This window comes from Cladophialophora psammophila, assembly GCF_000585535.1.
Source record: "Cladophialophora psammophila CBS 110553 chromosome Unknown aczJe-supercont1.23, whole genome shotgun sequence".
Lineage (NCBI taxonomy): Eukaryota > Fungi > Ascomycota > Eurotiomycetes > Chaetothyriales > Herpotrichiellaceae > Cladophialophora > Cladophialophora psammophila.
The window spans coordinates 329,965-348,541 of record NW_006912944.1 but is presented as its reverse complement, the minus strand read 5'-3'; the positions used below and the strand labels follow the sequence as shown (position 1 = coordinate 348,541).

The 18,577-nt window shown below is 51.6% G+C and overlaps 9 protein-coding genes across 9 annotated transcripts; 4 read left to right on the top strand and 5 right to left on the bottom strand.

Annotated features, from left to right (window-relative positions):
- Positions 1-1,123: 1,123 nt before the first annotated feature.
- On the top strand, positions 1,124-2,929 carry A1O5_11101 (uncharacterized protein; the record flags this gene model as incomplete). The annotated part of the gene is made up of 1 exon (XM_007751674.1): positions 1,124-2,929. The coding sequence occupies one exon, from the start codon at positions 1,124-1,126 to the stop codon at positions 2,927-2,929; it is 1,806 nt and encodes a 601-aa protein (XP_007749864.1).
- A 497-nt stretch (positions 2,930-3,426) lies between these two features.
- On the bottom strand, positions 3,427-5,148 carry A1O5_11100 (uncharacterized protein; the record flags this gene model as incomplete). The annotated part of the gene is made up of 1 exon (XM_007751673.1): positions 3,427-5,148. The coding sequence occupies one exon, from the start codon at positions 5,146-5,148 to the stop codon at positions 3,427-3,429; it is 1,722 nt and encodes a 573-aa protein (XP_007749863.1).
- Positions 5,149-5,772: 624 nt separating this feature from the next.
- A1O5_11099 (uncharacterized protein) lies at positions 5,773-6,684 on the top strand (the record flags this gene model as incomplete). Its single annotated transcript, XM_007751672.1, has 1 exon — positions 5,773-6,684. One exon carries the CDS (start codon positions 5,773-5,775, stop codon positions 6,682-6,684), a length of 912 nt encoding a protein of 303 aa, XP_007749862.1.
- A 6-nt stretch (positions 6,685-6,690) lies between these two features.
- A1O5_11098 (uncharacterized protein) lies at positions 6,691-7,461 on the bottom strand (the record flags this gene model as incomplete). Its single annotated transcript, XM_007751671.1, has 1 exon — positions 6,691-7,461. One exon carries the CDS (start codon positions 7,459-7,461, stop codon positions 6,691-6,693), a length of 771 nt encoding a protein of 256 aa, XP_007749861.1.
- A 638-nt stretch (positions 7,462-8,099) lies between these two features.
- On the bottom strand, positions 8,100-9,075 carry A1O5_11097 (uncharacterized protein; the record flags this gene model as incomplete). Its single annotated transcript, XM_007751670.1, has 2 exons — positions 8,100-8,603; positions 8,656-9,075. 2 exons carry the CDS (start codon positions 9,073-9,075, stop codon positions 8,100-8,102), a joined length of 924 nt encoding a protein of 307 aa, XP_007749860.1.
- A 677-nt stretch (positions 9,076-9,752) lies between these two features.
- Positions 9,753-10,949, top strand: A1O5_11096 (uncharacterized protein; the record flags this gene model as incomplete). Its single annotated transcript, XM_007751669.1, has 1 exon — positions 9,753-10,949. The coding sequence occupies one exon, from the start codon at positions 9,753-9,755 to the stop codon at positions 10,947-10,949; it is 1,197 nt and encodes a 398-aa protein (XP_007749859.1).
- A 709-nt stretch (positions 10,950-11,658) lies between these two features.
- On the top strand, positions 11,659-13,402 carry A1O5_11095 (uncharacterized protein; the record flags this gene model as incomplete). The annotated part of the gene is made up of 4 exons (XM_007751668.1): positions 11,659-11,985; positions 12,055-12,665; positions 12,736-13,153; positions 13,208-13,402. 4 exons carry the CDS (start codon positions 11,659-11,661, stop codon positions 13,400-13,402), a joined length of 1,551 nt encoding a protein of 516 aa, XP_007749858.1.
- Positions 13,403-13,745: 343 nt separating this feature from the next.
- On the bottom strand, positions 13,746-16,055 carry A1O5_11094 (anthranilate synthase component 2; the record flags this gene model as incomplete). The annotated part of the gene is made up of 1 exon (XM_007751667.1): positions 13,746-16,055. The coding sequence occupies one exon, from the start codon at positions 16,053-16,055 to the stop codon at positions 13,746-13,748; it is 2,310 nt and encodes a 769-aa protein (XP_007749857.1).
- Positions 16,056-17,197: 1,142 nt separating this feature from the next.
- Positions 17,198-17,998, bottom strand: A1O5_11093 (uncharacterized protein; the record flags this gene model as incomplete). Its single annotated transcript, XM_007751666.1, has 1 exon — positions 17,198-17,998. One exon carries the CDS (start codon positions 17,996-17,998, stop codon positions 17,198-17,200), a length of 801 nt encoding a protein of 266 aa, XP_007749856.1.
- Positions 17,999-18,577: the final 579 nt, after the last annotated feature.

Here is an 18,577-nt window from a genome sequence, read left to right as displayed (position 1 = left end):
TCACCGTCACCCGTCGAGTTCCGCCAGCAGCAGCGACAGCGACACGGACGATGCGGCGCTTGCGAGGCTGGAGGCTTCACAGTTGCATGAGATGTGGGTTCCGGATTTTGCCAGAATCAGGGACACAAGGGAAGGGAAGAAGATTGCGGGGGAGGGTGCAGCACCTTTGGATGCAAGCAACCATTTGAAGAAACTCTGCAGGACCACGATCATTACCGTCTTGTCTCTTGAAGCGGCATGCTTGGGCGGCGGCGGCAGTGGCAGCAGCGACGAAGGTAAGACACAAACAAAGAGAGGAGAGAAAGGAGGAGCGAATGCAGTGAAAGGAGGAAGTGGCTGTGACCAACCAAATGAGATTGATATTGTTGTGGGTTCATTTTTTTCTTCTGAGGATTCGCCTGTTTCGAATGCTCGGCCACTCTTTCATAAACCAAACACAGATACTTACTCCGTACTCGGTACTACCCAGTAGGTAGTCCGTCACTCTCTTTACCACCTGCAGGTACGTAGTATCCATTGACAAAGCGACTCCGCGTTGGCTTGTATGAACCTAGGTACTCCGTGTTTCTAGCCCTGCTCTTACGATCCACATTTGGAGGCTCAGGAGGTTGTTCCTTCGTGAAACGTCGAGGAGCTAGCCGAGGGGCTATTGACTCTTTGCGTGTTCCCTTCAAACACACGCAAACCTCAGCCTGACACACTTCCGACGCCTTGATTGCCTCTTCTCCATCCTCAATACCTCCACACTCTGACCTAAGTCCACCCTCTGCGACCTAGACTCGGTCTTTGACTGGTTATCATGTAGCAGCCTCGTTCAGCCGCTTCCTTGACCACTGCCAACCAAGGTTTCGGATCTGCTATGATCCGACAGTTAGTAGCCTTGCAACAGAAACCTGCCCCGTACGAGGTACAGGTACGGAAGTCGTAGCTATTTCATTCTTGCTTTCTACGCAGAAACCTGCCCTCTCTTTCAGTCATTGTCTTTAGCACAGTAAACGTACGGCAGCCAGTCGTTCCTCTGAATAGCGAATCCTGGAGATTTCCAATCAAACCGACTACGTCCAGAAGAACGGCAGTGAACCATAGATTGGAGTGCCCAGTCTACCAGCCTCATCCATTGATCATGGCCGCCGAAGTCCTCTCCGACCATCGAGCACTGAGAGAAGCTTTTGACTGCGAGATCTTCTCCACCTCCGGCACTCCGCTACGATTTGGCTCCCTCTTCTACGACTGCGACGTCTACCCAGCCGAGAAACGAGTCCTCGTCATCTTTATCAGGCATTTTTTCTGTGGGAATTGTCAGGAATACGTCCGCAGACTGTCGTCGATAGAATCGCCGTTCCATCCCTCTCAGAAATCACTCCAATTCTCCACATCAATAGCCTCAATGACGAACTTCTCCAAACCAGCTTCTCGTACCCTTCCCACAGTCATAATCATTGGCCCCGGCCAGCCTACCCTGATTGCTTCCTACAAGAGCCTGACGCAGTGTCCTTTTGACATTTATGCGAACCCCTCCACGCGGCTGTACGAGCTCTTGGGAATGCATCACACACTATCCCTCGGTCACAGAGCACCCGACTACATTGAGCAATCCCTCTTCAACGGTGCCCTGAAATCTGCTTGGCAAATTGTCCGTCGTGTGGGCAATGGGGATGCCATGAGTGGAGGAAATTGGGACGTCAATGGTGGCGAGTTTCTTTTCACTAGGTCAGCGGGTGGCATACCCTTGATGAGTTTGAAATCTAGTTCGCCTACAAGGTCGAGATCTTGGAGTAGTCAATCCCGAGAATGGCAAGTTTCATGGTGCCATCGAATGCTCAACTCAAGGGACCACACCGAAATTGTGAACTTGCAATATCACGCCTGCCTCCCAGAGCTGCCATCTCAAGCACACTCGCGCACCACCTCTCCCACACCACTGAAGTCGATCTTGATCAATGGCGGGAGAGCACATTCCAAAACTCCCTCACGAAGCTACTCTACCGAGCGTCTAGGTTCTTGCCCAGGTCCTGATATCCCCAAATCTCGTGAAGAGGTTCTCTCAAGCCAGCGTTTCAGCGGTTCGCACTCTAGGGGGCATTCCAAACCCATGTCTCATCATCAACGCCGGTTGCGAAGCACGAGCGTCGGTTCCCAAACGAACACCACTGCAAAGCAGAATCACGAAATAGTCTGGTCAGGTATCGGCAACGCAAGTGCGTCGCGTCTGGAATTGCAACCGACAGCTTCTTATCATGGGGTAGCCAGTCCCATATCCGAGGTCGAAGAAGACAACTTGAAGCCACGAAAGAGCTTCTCGGCCACAATTGCGGAGAGAGTGAGCTTCGGAGCGCTCCTAGGGCGGTCGAGGTCGTTTTCGAGCCCGCCAAGGACTGGTTCTGCCTTGTCTATGTTCGAGGCTGGAGAATCTCTACATGCCACTCCATCTCGCCCGATCAGCAGGGCGAGTACCTCAAAATCAACGTTAAAATCAACTGCAACTCCGTTTTCGCATCGCACAGAATCCAGATCTAAGCGACAGCTTAAAGGCGATAAGCTGTCCTCATCCAATGCGCCTTTCCCCCTTCCCGACCATTTCATGGCAAAATCTCAACCAAAGCATTCGCGATCGAGAACATTCTCCTTCTCCCGGCCCACTCTACCTTTGCGAAGAAGAGCAAAAAGCCAAATTGAGGTGAATGAGGACGGCGTGATGTTCGTCGATGGTGTAGAGTTCGTGAACGTCATCAGCTTCAAGGCACGGATTGAGACCAGCAGTGCTCCAGATCAGAGACGAGAGAGGGCAGATAGTGGGCTCGGCATGGAAGTCGAGATGCGGAACGACAAAGGATCCGGAGGAAGCGAAATACAACCAGAGGTCCCAGAGAACAAGAAGAAGTATTCCGTGTTGACTACCCTTCCGGAAATCGCTGCTCTCACCCGATGAAAATTTTGGATCGATGAATGCCGCGGTAACGTGTTTTCTCGGGCTGTCGACGTTATACACAACGGACCAAACTTGGCTCTTGGAATCAAAAGGCGGGACCACCTAGAAGCCAGATCTCGCTGGGCGAGACGTCACGTCCGGTGAAAACATGCCCTCTCAGGACGAGCTCGGAAGGGCGAATGACTGACAGGAAGGCGGTCTTTGTTTGAATCCGGAGTGTAGCTTGCGGCAAAAAGCTTTTGGTAAATTTGACCTTCGGACGATGTGTCCTATCCATAATCCCGACACTTCACTAAATACATAATAAATAAATCTAAAATGCATAGTGCAATGGCAACTGAGCTTGCGATATATGATGCAGTGCCCCTCTATGCGTGAGCGTGATCATCAATGAGAACGATATGCCAGATCTTGTCGTCGATTCATAATGCTGCCACTCTGTCCGTAATTCATGCATTTATTGTTTGGAATATGCGCTAGTTCTCCTTAAGCCCCTCTCACACGGCATTACTGGCGATTGCCGGTGAGTTCGGCACAGGTATGCCCTTCAATTCGGAGTCTTTCCGACTGTTCTGATAAAAGTCATAGCTATTCCATGGAATGGAGCCACTATCATCGACATGACTTCTCTGTGCATTCAATTGTGCTGCAGGCTCGGCTGAGTGAAGGTCAGGAGTTCGAGAGACGGAGAAAGCGGGTAGCGATGAGGCTGGAAAGTCAAGGTGCGTTCCAGAGCTGAAAACGTTCGCCTGGATATCTTGACTGGACGAGTCTTGGGTGGCCGTCTCCTCAAAACTCACGAATCTATCACGAGAATCGAACGGCGGCAGTGCGTCAGGGAATCCATTAAGCAGAGGTGGATTCGTGAGAGAGGAGACATCAACATTCATTGAACGTGTTCGCGGGGCTGGCTGTGGCTGGAAGACAGAAATCTCGTGTGCGTTGGACATAGATGCCACTCTGGCTTGGCCAATAGCATAGTCGGTCCCATAAGAAGCTCCAACATCTGTCCAGCTGAAAGAGTTGTCACCCAGCTGTCCGTCCGAGAAATTCCACGTACCATTGGATTCACTTGGTAGTAGGTCCCAAGGAGTTGGTGTGTCTGCTAGAGGGTCGTAAATGTCGGTTTGCGACATGCCGATCATTTCTGGCGGAGAATGTACATGTGAGCAATGTGAGCTGAGAGGCCTGTTAGTCCAGGAATGTTGCTGGATAGGGTAAGTTAAGTAGATGGCATTCGGGTTTAAAGTATTGGAAAAGAACTGCTGAAGCTGTTGTTGGGATACATCGGGGGTTCTCGAGAGGAAAAAGGATGGTTGTCCGCCCATGCACGATCTTGGATTGTTTTGGGGCATGGAAGGGACCTGTGTTAGATTTTGATTCCCAATGTATGCTTGCTCTGCGAGGTTCTTGACTTGTTGCTGGGTATGATTAATCGACGTTGCGTTGTTGGGATGATCGGGACAGTAAAGACAGGAGCAGCCCGAGCCACAAGAACAACTGGACTTCCAGATTTCACTTGCTGATTTAGGTTGAGGTCTCTGGGCAGGATCAGGACCAGGTTTCAGAAGGCCAGGATGAGGCTGTATCGCGGCGACGTTTTGACGATGTCGACAACCGCCTTTAGGCGAGTCGGGCTCAGCATTAAGCTTCCCAGAACCACAACAGGACGACTTGACTTCCTCCGACTTGGCTTCTTCCCGCTCCTTCATGCGCTTTTTCCGATCCTGATATTCTTCATCATTGATTTCTTTTCCGTTGGCGTCTGCCCAGACCTTTTTCAGCGTCATCTTATTCCCATCAGCATCTTCCCAGACTGGTTTTGGTGTTGAGGTTGCATCTCGATCGATAATGGCTGGGTTATCAACGCGGACTATAAGGTACATTTCCTGGGTACAAGCGCAGTCCCTATCGCACTTGCAGGCTTTTGTGGTGCATGCGCAGTTTCTCGGACAGTGACACCCTCTCTTCTGACCTGCTGTAGGACGGCCGGGCTGATTTGTTTCGGAGATGGGCCTTGTCTTGCCATGGTCACATTTATGTACTCGATGGCCTCTCTTGCAGGACTCACATGCGTAGGTCTTGCCGTTGAAATGTTGTATGGCCGGTGTCTCGCTCTTGTAGGAGGCCTTTAGCTTTTTAATCTTCCCATCCTCGACCCGAGCAATACCCTTTGGAGGACTGGCAACCTTCGGAGGAGTGGCTGAGGGTTCTTGCATGGTTCTCCGGCGTAATGTAGCGACCAGAGTGTAGCTGGTCACTGTTACCACTGAGAAGGACGGAGTACGACAGGACGTTCGGTACTGTGCACAAGGAGAGGCCTCGCCCCCAATTGGACCTCTCAGCAAGCGCAGGTAGGGAACTTGATCTGATTGGTAAGGGCATCCAAAGATACTGACAGTGGTGGATCTGGGTCTGAACACAGGTCTACCCAAGGGAGACTGTGCCAAATGCCAACAATTGACGAGGGGCTCTTGATCACACCGCAAGTGAGGGTGCGACGGCACCGGTAACGTGAGACAAAGGGCTTGCGGCTGTCCTCCAAAAAAAAAAGCGGGTGATTGAACCCTGAACATAAAGAGGGCGAATCCAAGATTCCCGCAGGCGCAGCCCCAGTCGAGGGGCAGCGGCAAGGTGCCCAAAGCGGTGTCGCCCAGCTTCCCTTGCTTGGCACCGAACTTGGTATCCTTGGACTTAATATGCAGCGCCAACCAAGTACAGTCAGCGCAATCCTTGAGCTAATCACCGTTGGTGGTCACGCTCTTGCTCAATCTTTGTGACATATTTTTGTCTGCCTCCGGCGTCGATCGCGTGTCTGGATACAGCTAAGCATGGGGGTGGATATGACTGACACCGACACCAAAGACAAATCGGCGACGCGTCCAAAGACTCAGAAAAGCAGTCCATCGTCGTCGTCGTCGTCGTCCTGGTCTCTTCCTCAACCCATTCGTCGCATCTTCGATCGATTTCCCCTGGTGACATATCCCGCAAATCCCTTGCCCCAGCGGGTTCCTCGACATCGACACGAGAATATCCTTTGCATATTCCAGTCTGATGAACCGACTTCTCGAGATGGGCCTTCCTTCAACCCATCTTGTTTGAAATGGCAAGCCTATCTCAAATTCCACGGCATCCCTCTCCGCACTCGTCCATCGAACAACCACGCCTCCCCAACCGGCGCTCTTCCTTTCCTTCTACCTGCGTCCAGAGACTTCGCTCGGCCAGTTTCTCCCATTCCTGTAAATCGAATAGTGAAGTGGGTGGTATCTCAAGGGGGGAAAGAAGAGGTAGCACAGTGTCGGCAGGACGCATACACGGCCTTGATCGACCATGCCATAAGAAGCGCCTGGCTCTACTATTTGTATCTGGATGAGGACAATTTCAAAACCGTTGCATGGCCACTGTACGTTGCATCGTCTTCGTCATCCTCGGCCGTCCGGCTGTGCCTAGCTCATCAGCTACAAGCTGCTGCGAGGGAAGAACTACTGAAAACAAACGCTGTCATCGACCCCCAAGAACTGTACTCGCAGGCTGAGCAGGCATTTCAATCATTGTCTATTCTGCTCGAAGACGATAGGTTTTTCTTCGGTCAATCCACGCCGGGCCTTTTCGACGCCAGCCTCTTCGCATACACTCAAATCATTCTTGATGACCGCCTCTCCTTCAAGACACAGACGTTGAAGTCGGCCGTGGAGAAGCATCCAAACCTAGTCCAACACAGAGACCGCCTCCTGCGCGGCTTCTTCTCTAGCTGAGTACCATCATGCACCTTTTCTGAGGATGCCTCCAAACCATACTGTTATACCGACCCATTTCTCCGACCGTTGTCCAAGGACTGCGACCGTCGACTGATCCACCCCTCTCTCTTCAATCTGTCCGAGGACTTCAAATCCATTTTTGGAAGCAGCAACCTCGAGTTCGGCCACACTGTGTGAGTAACTGGTTGGACGGATCTTTTCCCCTGTCTTGGGATCGATGAAGCCAGCTTGACTGATTCTACCCATTTCTGAGTGCATGTTGGTCAACAGCAAGATCCCACCGGGCTTGAGGATTTTGGCGACTGTGGCAAAGAAGACATCCGCAGGGACATGTTCGATGACCAGTGTCGACACCACGGCATCCGCGCCGATGGCACACTCGGGGGGTGATGACTCCCGCAACATGTCATATACCTCGAGCTTCAATTTGGCGTTTGCATTGAAACTCTGCAGTCGCTCTCTTGCCACCCCGAGCATGCCAGGACTAAGATCAAGTCCAATTACTGACTTGGCACCCTGTACCTCCAGCAAAGTCCCCGTGTTCCTTCCCGTCCCGCATCCCAAGTCCACCAATGTCCACGGTTGAGGGTAGAGTGAGACGTCACTCTCTAGAACCTTGAGCATTCGCGGCATCAGAACCTTCATCTCGATGGTATCTAATGCTTGTAGGAAGTTACCGTCTGTGTCGTACACAGCCGACCAGCGGTCGTAGGCCAGGGTGGTGGAGAGATAGCGGATCGTGGGATCGGAGGATTGTGGGATTACTTGGGACATTGTGATTGTGTTTGATGTTGAACAGAAACTTCGAGGTCCGTTGTATTATAGATATAGAGTTCGCCCTCGATCCGTCCACGTTGAGCGTGTCCTCCCTGCAGAAACGAAAATTTGCGATGCGATTGTCTGGATCTATATTCAGTAGACAACGTCGTTTCCAGTGCTAGGGGGCTGGATTGAAGAAAAGACGAACAGGTCTCAAATTTTTTTTTTTTTTTTCATGATTTCTCCGCAAGGCTGCCTATCCCCTCTCCTGAATGAGTCACAGACTACTTCACCCAAGACCCCGGCGTAGAGGGTGTTTCCATTTACATTTGCGTTATCCGAAGTTCGGATCAATGTGCAAAGAACATGTTAAGCAGCAGGCGGGCCTCAACTATCAGTCCAAACGCAAGGCAAGGCAGAAAGTCGCATCGATTTCGAATATGGCTCTGCAGCCGATTATGGAGAAGGTTGTCGCTCAAATCGATCCCTCATGGTCCAGGTTCTTGGAGCACTATGCAGGGTCCTGAGACCCTGTCAGGTATCACTTTAATCGCACAATCGCCACTTGAGTACATTCAACTTCATTTTCCAATCGAGTGGCTTGCCTCGGGTTCGTCCCTCTTCCCCGTCCACTACTGGGCTCTCTTGTATTCTTACATACCACCCGCCCCAAAGACACCTCCTCCTTCCCTCAAATCCTCCACCAAATCCTGCACATTACTCAAATGCCTTCCTAGCAGGCTTTGCTTCTCTTCGGTCGTTCTTGTATTCCCACAGTCTTCCGTATTCCCAGTCTTTTCACCCACGCCACCGCCATCCGAAACATTCAAGGTCTCCCCCCTTCTACGATCAAATGCTGCAATGACTTCTTTCCCCCTCCCTCCCAGAATAGCGGTGTTTGTCGCAGAGGTTGAACTTGCAATCTTCGGGGCCGCATTCTCGGGCATGAGATAGAAATAAAGAAACTCGACGAGTTTTAACTTCACTTCGCGGGACGTGCCTCTGGATTTAAATAGAGAGGTAATGACCAGCAGGCCGTCAATGGATTCAAACGTGCGGGTATTTTGCGGATGGTCGAGTAAAGAGGTTACCAGGGCCATTATGGTTGAGGATTGGATGGCGGGACAGTTTGAGGGGTCAAGAAGGTCGAGGTAGAGCTGCTGAAATTAGGTCCTGAAGATTTTGAAGCGTAGCAAGGGTAAGACTTACATTCATGTATATCTCCTGCGAAAACAGCGCTCGCGAGGGTGGATGTAGTAAGAGGACACCTTGAATGAGATCCAGCGTCTGAATGATCAACAGATCATTCGTTCCATTGCTTTCCTTTCCTAGGAGTCTCTCTAGACTTGCAACTAGTCTCATGGCAATGTTCCATTGGAAACTCTGCTGCAATTTGAAGAATTCACGAAAGGCGGGATCGGACGATAGGTCTGAAAGCTTCCTCGAGTGTGGTGAAGAAGGTGCCGATGACCCCAGAAGAAGCATCGACTGTCGTTTATTCGCCGCGTTGTTGGTTCTGGGCAGGCATAGTTGTGCAAGCAAACCTTCTACCTGGCGGAGTCCTTTGCGGATCTTCTGAGGAGAGCTCGAGGAGAGGTAGTCAAACGAGTGTGACAGCAAGGCCTCCATTACGGCGGTATGTGGCCCAGGTACAAGCACAATGGAAACGTAAAGCATATACCACGTCGTCGAAGATAATAATGGACGAGAAACGCACGAACGAGTACTGCACCTATTAGTATCAACATATAAGTTGTCAGGGCGACCATGCGGGGGAGGCGCCCCAGTGGCATAGTGGCCTCCCTCGCGAGCTTGGTCTTGTTCGGTGAACCTGCCGCCGCCCATTGCACAACAGCTGGGCGCTCCATTCCCGAACCAGCGATCAGTTGGCACAGGTGGGTTGATACGCTCCAGGCACCAGAGTAAGGACACTAGCACTGGTGGTCCCTTCCTGGAATCGGTGCCTGGGGACAGAAATAATAGCGCCTAACCTTGTTGCGTGTCGTCATGGACTCATGTGATGATCAGCCAGATCTACCTACCTACCTCGCTATGTACCTGGCCAGCTGGACACTTGTGACCTTGGGCACGGCTTGTCACCAACACAGAGGCATAACTCTGTTACCACCCACCTTCTCAACCTCAAGTCTTCCTCTTCTCCAGAAACTCGGGCTTTCTTGACAAGCTCTCCTTCTTTCCTGTCTCCCTTCGCTTCCCTGATCGGAATTGAATCTTACCTACTGCGGAGTCCCCCGCCTCATCCCGCATTTTCACATGCAGTCTTCTCTGGAATTAATTCAACACGCATGTCGAACATTTCAGCAGAAAACCCGACTTCTCCTAACGCCATTCCTATTCGCTACAGCTCCGCTGGCGTGTCCAATGGCCTCCACAATCAGCCTTCAAAATCCGTCCTCAAGCCTCTCCCGGAGGACTCCTGGATTTCGTCGAAGCACCATTCGATGCCGCCCACGATGAATCCGGGCCCCGTCCTCTCCGACCACACCAACAGCCTTAAACGCAGACATTCTAAGAAGAGTTCCGCTCCAGAGAATCTGATATCTAAGAGACCAGGGGAATGGTCGCCGCAGAAAGAGAAGATCATAATGGGCCCTTATGACTACCTGTTCGCTCACCCAGGAAAGGATATCCGTTCAGCCTTGATCAAGGCGTTCGACGCCTTTTTACATGTTCCGTCAAAGTCCTTGGAAATTATCACAAAGGTTGTCGGCATGTTACATACATCGTCCCTCCTCATCGACGACGTGCAGGACAACAGTGTTTTGAGAAGGGGTATTCCTGTGGCACATAACATTTTCGGGACAGCCCAGACCATTAACAGCGCCAACTATGTTTACTTCCTCGCTCTGCGAGAACTCCTGCACCTAGAAAGCAGAGATGAGGCCATGGAAATATTTACCACGGAATTGCTCAACCTTCATCGCGGCCAAGGAATGGATTTGTACTGGCGTGACACCCTGACCTGCCCCACAGAGGACGATTATTTGGAAATGGTACAGAACAAGACCGGAGGGTTGTTTCGTCTAGCCGTCAAGCTCATGCAGGCGGAGTCTCCGGAAAAGGGTCGCATAGATTGTGTGCCGCTCGTAAACCTGATGGGCCTGGTCTTCCAGATATGCGACGACTACTTGAACCTGTCATCCAGCGCCTATACTAAGAACAAGGGCCTTTGCGAAGACCTCACGGAAGGCAAATTTTCCTTCCCCATCATCCACTCGATAAGAAGCAACCCGTCGAACCTGCAACTCATCAACATCCTCAAACAGAAAACCACCGACGAAGAAGTCAAGCGATACGCGGTAAAGTATATGCAGGGAACGGGCAGTTTTGAATATACGAAGAGCGTCGTGCGTGAATTGAAAGTGAAGGCTTTTAATCTGGTCACGGAAATGGATGGCAGTTCTGGAAGAGGGGATGGCGTGAAGTTGATTCTGGACAAGATTGTGGAACCAGCACTTAATGAATCGGTTCAGAACTCATAGGTGCGGGCGTCTAGGGAAGATCGTTCAACAGGCCAGGCTGTCGCAGGAGAATGCTGATGTTGTATATTATTGTATAACACCTGGTAATTGGGGCCCTGTCTAGCTGCTCGCATGCGAATTGGTTGACCTCATCATGTGTGAGGAATTAGGATCATACCCGATACAGCGCTCGCTTTCGATCCGTATCTAGGGCCCTAGGTCTCATTTCCCAACCATTGCGCCGTCAAACAAGGACCGTATTTTGTCTTGCGCGGATTTGTAACAGCTCTACGTACAATTGGAAAGGCCCCGCTGTCGAGCAATAAGCTACGTCCCACTCACTACGAGGTACTACAACTGGAAGCCCTTCAATAACCATAACTCTTCACGGCCGGGGATAGATAGGAAAGCCACTCTCCGCTCATCTCGGTCGTGATTCGTTCCACCGCATTCTCCCTTCCAGGCGTATCCATTTCTTGAACCTCCTTTTCGGGTCGGCTCTGGTGCTGTCAGGCGTGTGGAGGTTGTCAGCACCACTCCACTCAGCCCCGATCTCCCCGCGTCCTTTCTCAAGGGTAATCGGCAGAAGCCTTGGAAGGTGAACCAGGAAATGATATACATATCACCTACCTTACGGGCTACTATTTGGTCGAGGCTGGCCTCCTAGAGAAGACACGGCTCGAGGTGACAGTCAGATTTCTCCTGCTCAACAACTTCAACCATCCTCAGCATGTTTCTCCCTCAGAGCAATGCAGCCTCACCACTCCTCCTCCCCTACATTATCCCCTTCTCTATCATCCTCCTAATTTCTTTTCCCATTATAACCTTGCTCCGCATCCGCTACCGCCGCGGCCTCCGCGAAATCCCAGGCCCATTCTTCGCCAGTATCCTGCCCTTTGACCGCATGCTCAGTACGTACTCAGGACACCAGTTCCAACGCCATCTTGACTACCATGCAAGGTATGGGAAGCTGGTCCGCGTCGGGCCTAATCATGTGAGTTTGGGGGACTCGGAGCAGATTTCGAATGTGTATAACATTACCAGCAAATTTGGTAAAGTAAGTTTCTCAGGATGATACGCCAACCGAGAGGAGGGGGGCCATCGGGCTAATAGGGGAAATGTAAAGAGCAACTTCTACACCCTTTTCCATGCCAAATCGCCCGTCGGGCCCATACCCACAGTCTTTTCCATTGTCGACCCCATCGGACATAGGAACTTAAAAAGACCCGTTGGCGCTGCATTTGCGCTGAGTTCTTTGCTCGACTTTGAACCCCTGGCCGATGACTGTACACGGATATTGGAGGGGAAGCTCGACGCCTTACAAGGCAACGATATCGATTTTGGCACATGGTTGCATTGGTACGCATTCGATGTGATCAGTAGCATCACATTTTCAAATCGGCTGGGGTTCATGGAAAGGGAGGAAGACGTGAACGGGATCATCGCAGCAATTGAAGGTCGATTGTTTTACAATTCAATCATCGGCCAGGTCCCGGGCATGCACAAGTGGCTTCTGGGGAACAATACCGTCTCGAAATTGGCTGACATGGTGCCCGCGATCAGGAGATTGAACTCAGCGGCATATATTGTCCAGTTTGCTGCGAGACAGATGGAAATGAGGCAGAACGCCAAGACGGAGCATAGCAGGTCGGACATGCTTGACAAATTCAAGATGACCAGAGATGGAGAGGAAGTCGTGAGCGCGAAGGAGCTGTTGGGCCATGCCAGTTCGAACGTGTGAGTATTACCTCTCGGATCATGCAGGCTCTGGATCTCTGTTTTTAGGTCTCTGACAAATGGTGAAAAGATTCGCTGGTTCTGATACGACAGCCATCTCCCTCAGGGCGCTGTTCTATCACCTCTGCAAGAATCCCCACGCGTACAAGAAATGCGTGGACGAGATTCTCAATTTTAATACTCGCGGCGAGTTGTTCGACTACGTTACGTACTATGAAGCGCAGCGAATGCCATATTTTCAAGCGTGCATGAGAGAAGCGCTTCGCATGCACCCGGCCGTGGGACAGTTACTTGAGCGGGTGGTGCCAGAAGGCGGAGTTACCATTGATGGCATCTTTCTGCCGGCGGGGACGATTGTGGGGATGAATCCCTGGGTGGCCGCAAGAGATAGAGCAGTTTATGGACACGACGCCGAGGTCTTCCGGCCGGAAAGGTGGATCGAAGCTGACGAGAAGACGCTGAAGCTGATGGACCGGAACTGGCTTGCTGTGGGCCCTTCTTCCTGGAACCTCATACCGAGTTGCGCTAACGTTATTTTCCAGTTCGGAGCAGGCTCACGAACATGTCTAGGCAAGAACATCTCGCTGATGGAGATGTCGAAGCTGGTGCCGCAGCTGCTGCGTCGGTATCACGTCCAACTCGCGGATCCGAAAGCCGAATGGGAGTTGTTTGATTATTGGTTCGTCAAGCAGGAGGGACTCAGATGTATTTTGACACGAAGGGATGGGGAGAAATAGGATCAGCACCAGATTGAAGAGCGGGCGGGTGTCATTTGTGGTACAAGCCGACTCCTCTCTCGAACTCCATACGTATCAGGGACATTAGAGACTCGAAGTCTCTGCGCTGGATGGTTGGCTACTGCGAGTTATCTTACTGCTTCGCAGAATAAGATGCTTGAAGAAAACATGTCGAAGAACATCAGGCATTGGCATTACAGTTCTCTAAGTAGGAAAACTACGAAACATTGAAAGAAAGCGTGTCATTTCAAGCAGGGGATTGGCGAAGTCTGCCGCAACCAGACAATTTTTGGACTAGACAATGTGGTGAGCAAGCCCAACTCGGTACTATCCTACTTGATGCCTACAACGTCTTGACAGCATCTATGAAGGCTCTCATCCTGTCCGCATTCCGCCTTCCCTCAACCTCGACCCCGGAACTAACGTCCAACCCGACAACGTTTCGGCCTATGTATTCTTCTCCTAGTTCCTCCAGAACCGCCCGTACATTCTCTGGAGTGAGTCCTCCTGCAAGGATAGCTTTGAGATTATCGTCTTTCTTGAAAAGGGCTTTCACATCGTCGAGGTTGACCCTCGTACCTGAACCCCCTGATCCAGCGTCTAACAACGGCAAGGAATGGTAGCCTCTCGTGTTAACCCCGCAATCCTTGGGGGAGAATGCTTTCAGGACGGGGACCGGGATCTGCCTTGCGTATTCCAAGGGCTCCGAGCCGTGAAGCTGAACCACGTCCAGGCCCAACCGGTGGACTTGCTGGATTATGTGGTGAAGGGGAGCATCGGCGAAGACGCCAACGAGCAGGGCGCGGTCGGGACGAACAAGGAGGTGCGAGGAGGTGTGACCGAAGAAATCCGCACTGCCAATTCCTTCCTCGAATGTGCTCACGAGTTTGGAAGACGGAAGCCGGCGTGTATTTTTCACAACCTCTGATATCCGTAAAGCCATGTCATCTGAGACGTACCGTTTCCTGCCAGGCACAAGGATAATGCCGACTTGATCCGCCCCGGATTCGATCGCTGCTTTCGCGTCTTCGGGTGTGCGGGTGCCGCAGATTTTGACTGAGAGTTGCTTGGTTTGTGTTCCCTTTTTGGGTGGGACGTCAGGGTCCCCCACTAATGTCTCAATAAACTCTGCTGGATTTGATGCCCTCATCAAGGCTTCTCCCACGAGAATTGCCTTGACACCCTCCTTTTTGTACGCTTGCACATCTTGGGGACCAAAGATTCCACTCAGAGCGCACACAATGGTAGAGTCTGGAACTTCATCCATCAATCGGCTCGTTGTTCCAAGATCAACCTCAAAGTTCGTCAGATTGCGGTTGTTCACGCCAATTACCTCGGCGCCCAGCTCGACTGCAATCTTCATCTCATCTGCGGTGTTGACCTCTACGAGTGGTTCCATCCCTAGTGATCTCGAGTAGTGGTACAGTCTCGTCAATGTCTCTACATCGAGCATCTTGACAATCAGCAACACCGTGTCTGCGCCCGCGAGACGTGCTTCCAGAATTTGATACTCGTCAAAGATGAATTCTTTGCGCAGCACGGCAGGTCTATTGGGCATGCTATCCAGCGCCTGGCGGACAAGTCTCATATCCTCCAAGCTGCCCTTGAACCATTCCGGCTCTGTCAACACAGAAATGACGCTGGCGCCAGCCGTGGCGTATTTCCGTGCTTGTGCCGGTGCGCAGGTCCCTAGGGATATTAAGCCTTTTGAAGGGGAGGCTCGTTTGATCTCGGCTAGGAGGGCAATTGGGTAGGCGGATTGCCGAAGCCTTTTGGGGAAGGAAATTCGGGGAGGAGCCAGACCGAGGTCATAGGCATCCTGGAGATCCTCTACCCTTTGAGATGGGATCAGCTTCAGTGCGGCAACGGCTTGTCGTCGATGGGCGTAGATCTTGTCCAAGATGGACTCTTTCTTAGAGTGTGCTTCGCCATTAAGGGTGCCTGTGGCTTCTGCCTCAGGAGTGGCATACTGAGGGTTATCCGACCACTTTCCCCCAGACATTTTCAGGAAATTCTTGAACATCACTCTGCCGTTCTCGGTCAGAATGCTTTCAGGATGAAACTGGACTCCTTCAATAACATATTCCTTGTGGCGAACACCCATAATCACGCCTTTGCCCCCATCTGGCCCTTTAGCTATCCAAGAAGAGACTTCGAGCGACTGCGGAAGAGTCGGATGTGTCCCTGCGAGGGAATGGTATCTCGTCACGGGCAAATCTTGTGCCAACGTGGTGTAGCATCCTTTGCCATCATGCCTCAAGGGTGAGGTCTTTCCATGGAGGATCTCTCCAGTAACATCGACTTCACCACCAAATGCCGAGATGATACACTGTTGCCCCATACACACCCCCAAAATTGGAATCTTGCCCGCAAAGTATTTAATGGCATCTTTACTTATGCCCGCGTCCGTGTCAGGGTGACCTGGCCCAGGGCTGATGACCAATTGTGTCGGCTTTTTGGCAACAAGCTCTTCAAGTGTCACTTTATCGTTTCGGTAGACTGTGACGCTAGCGCCTTCAAGGACGAGGTACTGATAGACGTTCCAGGTGAAGGAGTCATAATTATCGATGAGGACGAGATTGTTTGCGGAGGACAGCTTTTTTGCAGGCGTAGGCTGGTAGGGAGAGTGGTCGATCAGGGCAGCAGGTGCCATGTTTAGTTTCGTGTCTGGGGGATAGAGAAGAAACGTCTCTGGCTGACAGTGAGAAAGAGGAGGGGAAGAAGAGACCCAGCTTGATTGACATATGGAGCCCTGGTGGCTATTGGGGGCCCTGCCTGCCTCGCCGCCATCCCTCTTTTTTATGGCCGTAGTTTTCCCGGATTCCTTTAGCGCCAGCCTGCAAGTTTAATCAGACCTCGACTCCCATCTTCGCAAAAGAATCTGTTCAGGGTAAGGTGCCATCAAGGTTTCAAGGCACAATCGGCTGTTATGTCTTCATTTGAATCAAGACTATGGCAAGGTGACCATTGTCTTCTTGCATGCACTGTTCACAAGTCATGTGGATCACGCGAGTGTGATCCCATCCCTACCCTGCCATCATCTTATGCTCATGAAGCTACCTCGTCACTCGCAATCTCCTGCAGCCCCGCCCTTCGAGGTTGGGTCTGCGGGCGGCCAAAACCGGTGCAGAATCGATCAAAAAACAAGCCCGAAACGGCCAGGCCCATATGTTGGACTTACCCTAGGATTTTTGTTGTGCAAGAAGTGGCGAAGTGCTGCGCTGAGCATGCAGACTCCTTGTTCCTTACCGCATTGTTCCCTTAGATAGCTGGCGGAGATGACCGGCTGAACGACCTTTGATGCTCTACATAGAGCATTGCCTAGCTTCGTTCAACAAGTTTACTCCAATTGGTTTCGCTGGTAAATTTGGTCTTGGATGGGCCTTCAGCGCCGTGATGGCCTGTGCACTGAAACAGCGAAGAATTTTAATCTTAATCTATTAAAACAGGGCTACGCTGTGATATTGAGTGTTCCTATGGAAGACATGAAGTCGATAACAGTCACAACTTTGATCCTTGCTGCGTCAGCACCAGATAATGTGGACGCGACAGAAAGAACTGGAAATTAGCTCAAGGGAAAGATTCCAGAGAGTAAAGCTGCAATGGTACGAGGTCTAGCTCATGCTTGGATACTTGCGGCTCCCGCAGCCTTCTGCAGAGACCATCAAGGCCTGGGTTGCGAGCCGCGGTCATCCCGATGGTTTGGCAGAGCTTGTATGATGCTTCGGTGGGCGGTGGCACTTTCCCCCTGCATTTCCCGCAGTGAGATACACTCAGACTCCTCCTCGACAGCTCTCACTCCTCGACAATTGACTCGATGAATAGCTGCACAAGTCGTTGGAACTCGGTTGGCATCGAGGAGAACACCACGTGTCCTGCGTCCAAAAACTCTAGCTTTGCACCGGCTATGCATAGCTTAGTTTCTTCAGCCGCTGTCCTCGAAAAGACCGGATCTCGTGTGCCCCAAACAAGCAACACCGGAGCTTTGATGCTCTCTGCTCGAGATCGAAGATCATGGCGGGGATCCAAAAAGCTGCGCCAGAGTGCAGCAACAACTGACGCGCCTTCCTCAGTTCTTGCTCTAGTGGTCACTCTGCGGGTGATGTCCTCGTCATGACTTGTCTGAGGACTCATATACCTGCCCACAAGATGTGGCATCACAAGACGTGATATGGATGCAAATCCCAGCAGTCGGGCCACAAGCCGGGTGAAGGGAGTCCATGTGACAAATCCGCCGGCGTTCACAAGCACCAGTCCTCGAACTTTGTCTGGCTGAGTGATGGCCAGCCTTGCTGCAGCAAACCCTCCAACTGAATTGCCGATGAAGATGGCCGGTTCGAGCTTCAAGCCCTCAACAACGTCCTCCAGGACGTCAGCAAATCCAACGGCGCTGAGTCTCTCTTTGCTTGGTGTGCCTTTGGAGTCACCATGCCATGGCCAGTCCACGCTGATTGTTCGGTATTTCTCTGCTAGACGGTCGGCAATGACCTCGTAATCTCGGCTGTCGTGGAGCGTTGCATGTAGCAGGACTATTGGCTGGCCTTTCCCTTTCACACGGTACGCTACGTCTCCGCCTCGAGTCGGAACTGATGGCATTGCCGATGAAGTCATGATATCCTGAAAGTAACTGCTGACGTGACAAACTCCACGAGGAGATGCATCGAATACGATTGCCATGTCTCTTTATATGCCCTCCGTTGAAGTTCAATACCGCAGTTTGAGCCATAGACATGACGGAGGAAGAATGGTGCTCCTGTACTTTCGTACGAACGAACCAATCACAAAGCGTGGGGGTCCGGTCAACATCTCTCCGACGGGCAGACTTGAACTATAGCGTACGTTTGAAAAGACGCTTGTGTCAAGTTGAGTCTGAAGCACACGGACCAAGGACCTCTTCTCGGAATGCTGCTGCTTTCCGACGTATATCGTATTGAGCGAGCTTTGCTTCCAGTGAGACGACCACAGTTGCCCCTCGAATGCGCCCCTCCGACTTGGCTCCCTCTGCTTCAATTTACGCAGATTACTTTCCACTGGGTATGTCTCCTGGCCGTGCTGGACTGTGGATCGTGTCGCTGCCTGATGTCGATTGGCCGGGGCAGTGAGATGTACCTTGGCCCTCGTGCACAAAGATGGTGAGACGGAGGGGATGTTTATTGCTTGGAATGGGAATGCGCG